This window comes from Eupeodes corollae, chromosome 2, assembly GCF_945859685.1.
Source record: "Eupeodes corollae chromosome 2, idEupCoro1.1, whole genome shotgun sequence".
Classification (NCBI taxonomy): domain Eukaryota; kingdom Metazoa; phylum Arthropoda; class Insecta; order Diptera; family Syrphidae; genus Eupeodes; species Eupeodes corollae.
In genome coordinates this window covers 125296107-125301261 of record NC_079148.1, presented here as the reverse complement: position 1 = coordinate 125301261, position 5155 = coordinate 125296107, and the positions used below count along the sequence as shown (strand labels likewise).

The 5155-nt window shown below is 38.4% G+C and overlaps 1 protein-coding gene across 1 annotated transcript; it reads left to right on the top strand.

The window, feature by feature from the left end:
* The first annotated feature begins 1169 nt into the window (after window positions 1–1169).
* Window positions 1170–2084, top strand: LOC129946695 (uncharacterized). Its single transcript, XM_056056967.1, has 2 exons — window positions 1170–1326; window positions 1417–2084. The coding sequence occupies exons 1-2, from the start codon at window positions 1315–1317 to the stop codon at window positions 1900–1902; spliced, it is 498 nt and encodes a 165-aa protein (XP_055912942.1). The 5' UTR covers window positions 1170–1314; the 3' UTR covers window positions 1903–2084.
* Window positions 2085–5155: the final 3071 nt, after the last annotated feature.

The following is a 5155-nucleotide window of genomic DNA, read 5'->3' as shown; positions in this document are numbered from 1 at the left end:
ATCATCATGTTTCATCACCGTCACACTTAATAAAAATAATCCAGTCACAACCACATAATAACAAGATCCCATAATCAGGACCTCAATCAAGAGATTCTTTTTCAAAAAAAGACTTCATAATATGTGAATGCATTTTGTTGTGACTTGCAATTTTCCTATTTATTTTATTCAAATGTCTAAAGAAGACCGGCTCTATATCTGCCGGCCTACCTATCTCTGCCTATAAGTCTACCTTAGTCAAAGAAGGCTTAAAGTGCTTGTACGATTGTGGATTGTGTGTCTGCCCGCATGTTCGATATCTGTTCATAAAATGGGATTTCTGTGTAGGACGATGACGACGCTTGACGACGACTAGAGATGGTGTTGATTCTAGGTAGAAAACTATTGGATTACAACTGGTGGTAAGGTAATTCAAGACGACATAATATAAATCCCTGTCAGTGACCCTTAAACCACACCTTTGGTACAAGTATACAATTGAAGTGTGTATAACAACAAAAGGCATTCCAACCCTCGAAATTTAAGTTTCACCCACCAACAAAAGCTACGCTCCATGTCGTCTGCGAGCCTCGTCGTGCGTCGTCGCAAGCCACCTCGCGCACTTGGACTGACCAGTCCAGTTCGGACCAGAGATAAGAACTACCTTTGGGTATCTACAAAAAGTGTTCTTAAAAGAGCCTCCGGACACATTAATTGTCACATTGTTGCCGCAGTCAAAGTCCACAACGACTTCAGGCACAGAGATTCTAATTGGACACGACTATCATCATCGGCTGTTCCTAAGTGGAAAGGGAACTCATTTAAACTAGATTTACGCACTCCGTAATGACACTTAACTTATAATGACATTGCTTGTAAGGTGGAACTTGAAGGGACAGCTCGAGGGGGCACATGATGGTTGGGCTGTGGAAAATAGCCGCAAAATGTGGTCTGTGGAGCTCATGCGAAAGTAAAATCATGTTCATGGCCATCGCACCAAGATGCGTTTATAAGCGATCGTCCGTCGTCCCGTCGTTGCTCTTAAAATCTTGTTCCTTTGCCTACGAAGACAATTTAGAAGGAATAACAAGAAAATTAAAGACAACAACAACTAAGAAAAAAAGAGAGAGGATACTTGGAGGGCTCTGCACTACTTCTGCATCATCAGGGTTCTTTGGCCATCTGATGGAAGTAAACAATAATATGGTCGGAATGGTCAGAAACTGGAGTATATAAGAATGGATGCAATTCCAATGAAAGGCATCAGTCAGAATTGATAGTTCTATCAGAGTTCAACACAGACCTTCAAGCAACCCTTTTTAATAAAATTTCAAAATGTTCAAGTTGGTAAGTTTCAAGCCGTTCATGATCATCACATCGGTTCTCTTAGAAGTTCAGACGCACTAAAATTAATTATTTTCATCTTTCCATTTGTAGGTGGTGTTGTCTGCTCTTCTCGTCGTTGCTGCTGCTAAGCCAGGCACAATTATCGAAGCTATTTCGGCTCCAGTTCTCAAGACAGCCATTGTCCATGAGCCAACCTCAATTGAAGTTCACGAACCAACCATAGCTAAGGTTGGCGAATATGTCGAAAGTGTCCCAACAGCTGTTTCTCATCAGAGTTCAACCATTGTCCATAGTCGGGCTAACCAAATCACCCCGATTGTTGCTCCAGCTGTTCGTACCTATTCAACTCCAGTTGTGAAGACCTATGCTGCTCCAATTCTCGAAAGTGCTCCATTGCTGAAGACCTACGCTGCTGCTGCTGCTCCAGCTTCAGCTGCTTTCGTCCAATCTCCATACGTTCGTAGCTTGGATGGAAGTTTGGCCAGCTATGGTTATGCTTATGCTCATGGTTCACCTTTGTTGTATTCAGCTCCTTATGGTTATGCTGCTGCTGGAACTTATTACAGAGGTTATTAAAATCGGTAAACCTTTACTGGGATTAGGAACTAATAATTTGGCTAACAAAAATGGCGAGGAAAACTGATTTGATGCGAGATGGTATCTATTGTTCCTAATAATGAATTGATTTGTTTTTATTTTGGAAAGATTAGAACCACGTTATTTTTGGATAAATAAATTAAATGATATTCTAGAAAATATTTGAAATATTTTATTATTTTTGTTGTTGTAGTTTTAAAAGCTGAAGATATGAATCTGTTCATTAAATTCTAACAGCAAGGCTTTGAGGACAGTTTGATTTTGTAACGTCAAAAATCGTTGATTTCTTCTAAAAACTTACAAAAATCGGAGTAATTACTTTATTGTGAGCTATCTTATTGACAAACTTGAAGGAATGGTCTTTCCTATTTGTATGGCACTTAAGTCCTTACAAATATTGAAATTACTTTTTGATGTCCCTTTTTCCTTCTACCTGAGTAAATGATATCAACTAAAACCGAAATTTTACAGAAATATTTTGTAAATTCCTTGAAAATACCAAGTATTCGAAATATCAAGTTCTTGGAGTTATATCTACAAGTTTATATCAAACTGCTTGAATAACTTTTGTAACAAAATGCCTCAATTGTGCTTCTCAGTGCTTGACAAGTACTTTCTTTTAGAGGATCTAACTACTAAGAGTTTCTAAGGTTCTTCACCAATACGCTTCTTCTTTCTAAGAATGAATTGATTTGTTTTTATTTTGGAAAGATTAGAACCACGTTATTTTTGGATAAATAAATTAAATGATATTCTAGAAAATATTTGAAATTTCGTATTATTTTTGTTCTTGAAGTCTTAAAAGGTGAACTAATGAATCTGATAATTAATTGGTTTCGTAATGTGAAGAAAACAAATCAGAGTAATTACTTTATTCTGAGCTATCTTATTGAAAACCTTGAAGGCATGGAAAACTGTCGTATTTTGATAGCACTAAAAAAAGGAATTTACAAACATATTTTTGAAATATCTTGCAAATACCAAGAATTCGAAATATCAATTACTTAAGCGCATAAGTTCTTGGGTTTATACCTATAAGTTAATATCAAACTGCTTGAATAACTTTTGTAAACAAGTGCCTCAACTGTGCTTCTCAGGGCTTGACAATTACTTTCTTATAGAGGCTCTAGGTACTAAGAGTCTCTAAGGTACTTGACCAATACTCTTCTTTTTATACGGGTGGTCCATGGGAATAGGGACAAAAACGTACACACATTTTATTAATATTTTAACACACATAAATAAGTACCGTTTTAAGTTTTGAAAAGAGCATCGAGCATATGACGTTAATCTTGTTCCTTGCACGAAGAAAGTCGGCTCAACAAATTTTAGTGAACGTGTTGAAGCAAGCTATCGTGTATTAATGCAATTTCTGTTTTTATTGCATCCTTAAGTTTGTCTAGTGAACGTGGTTTTGACTAGTAACCACGTGACTTCAGTAAACCTCGAAGGAAAAAATCGCAAACCTTCAAGTCAGGTGATCTAGGAGGCCAACGCATATCTCCAAAACGTGGAATGAGTCGGTCTGGTTACATCTCTCGTACGACGTTCATTGTGGCGATCGCAGTGTGAGGAGGTGCTCCATCTTGTTGAAACCAAATATTTGACAGGTTGATAATTAACCTCCTTCTACGGAACTATATTTTAAAAAGCTTTTAAGAATGTAAATGTAACGGGCACTATCGACGGTCACCGTGTTTCTTTGATTCTCAAAAAAGTAAAGACCAATGATTAGTTTTTTTTCGAGACTGCACACAAAACAGTCACTTAAGGGCATTGCAAGGGTAGTTTCTGGAGGCTTTAACGGTTTTCTGCAGCATAATAACGGAGATTTTTGCTTATTTGCAAAACCGTCGAGGTGAAAATGCCCTTCATCACTCATAAATAACAGCATATCGTCTTGTACCTCAAATAACGATATCACCTCTAAAGGAAATGCTGAATGTTAGTGATAATCAGTTGATTTCAACTGTTAAACAACTGTCAACAACAAAAATAGAAGTTCAACGCACGCTTAACGATGCGTCAAACGGAAAACGTTTCATTTGTAATGCCTGAGCTTGTTTGCTCAACGAACGTTTTGGACTTTGGAGAACAGCGGCTTTTAAATTTTCCGTATTTTCGGAAGTTGTTACAGTACGTACGGGGCCTGGTGGATTTTTTGGAATAATTCCAGTTGTTCGAAAAGCAGTGACCCATCTTATAATTGTTTTCCGATCGGGGACAGCACCAAGACAGTCAATGTAAAAAATAGTTCTATGCCCACTGAATGACTCTCCACTGTGGAATTTAAATGGCATCATCTTACGGATCGTATGAGACTTTTCGGACTTACTCAAACTCAGTCTACGTTCAGAAACCAATCTATTGTTAACCCTACTTCCGTGACCCTATTGGTATTTTTTCATGTGGCTCCACATCACAAATTTGAAAGGTGTTAAAAGATCGAGGTATAAGACGATCAGGAAACGTTTCTTGCAAAACTGCAAACTTTGTAAATTTTAAAAATTCAAATGCTTTCCGTTTTTGAAAATAATGCTGTTTTAACTTGTCAAAGTTCAATATAAAAATAAAATATCTAGACGGCAGCTTCACAATATCAACGTCGTAGAAGCTTTTCTCCTTATTTGCAAAGAACTTGGACAGCTTCTTTTCACAAGCCTCTTTTGAGTTCAACTTTACACCACCAAGGGCATTCGCCATTGACAGGGACAAGTGGTAATCACTTTGCGTTATTGCCGGGCTATATGTGATAAAACTTGTCACACGAGCTCTCAAAGCTTCTGACGGATCATCAACGAAGTGTGTGGTCTGGGGTTGTCCTGGTGGAACACTACACCCTTCCTGTTGGCCAATTCTGGACGCTTCTGGTCGATATCCTCCAATTGTTCCTAGTAGATGGTAGAATTAACCGTCCTGGCGATATAGGAGCAGCTCATAGTGGATGATTCCCTTCCAATCCCACCAAACACAGAGCAAAAGCTTTCTGGTCGTCAATTCCGGCTTAGCCACTGTTTGGGATGATTCACCGGCCTTCCATCACGACCGTTTTCGCTTGATATTCCCGTAAGTGATCCATTTTTCGTCGCTCCAAAAATATCACAGGCGTTCATACAGTCCAGAAGGTTTGCTTGCGTCACATAATGCGGCACCCAAACATCAGGCTTTTTTTGTATCCAGCCTTTTGCAGATTGTTTTAAATGGTTTGGAGACTAACTCCCATTTCCTTGGC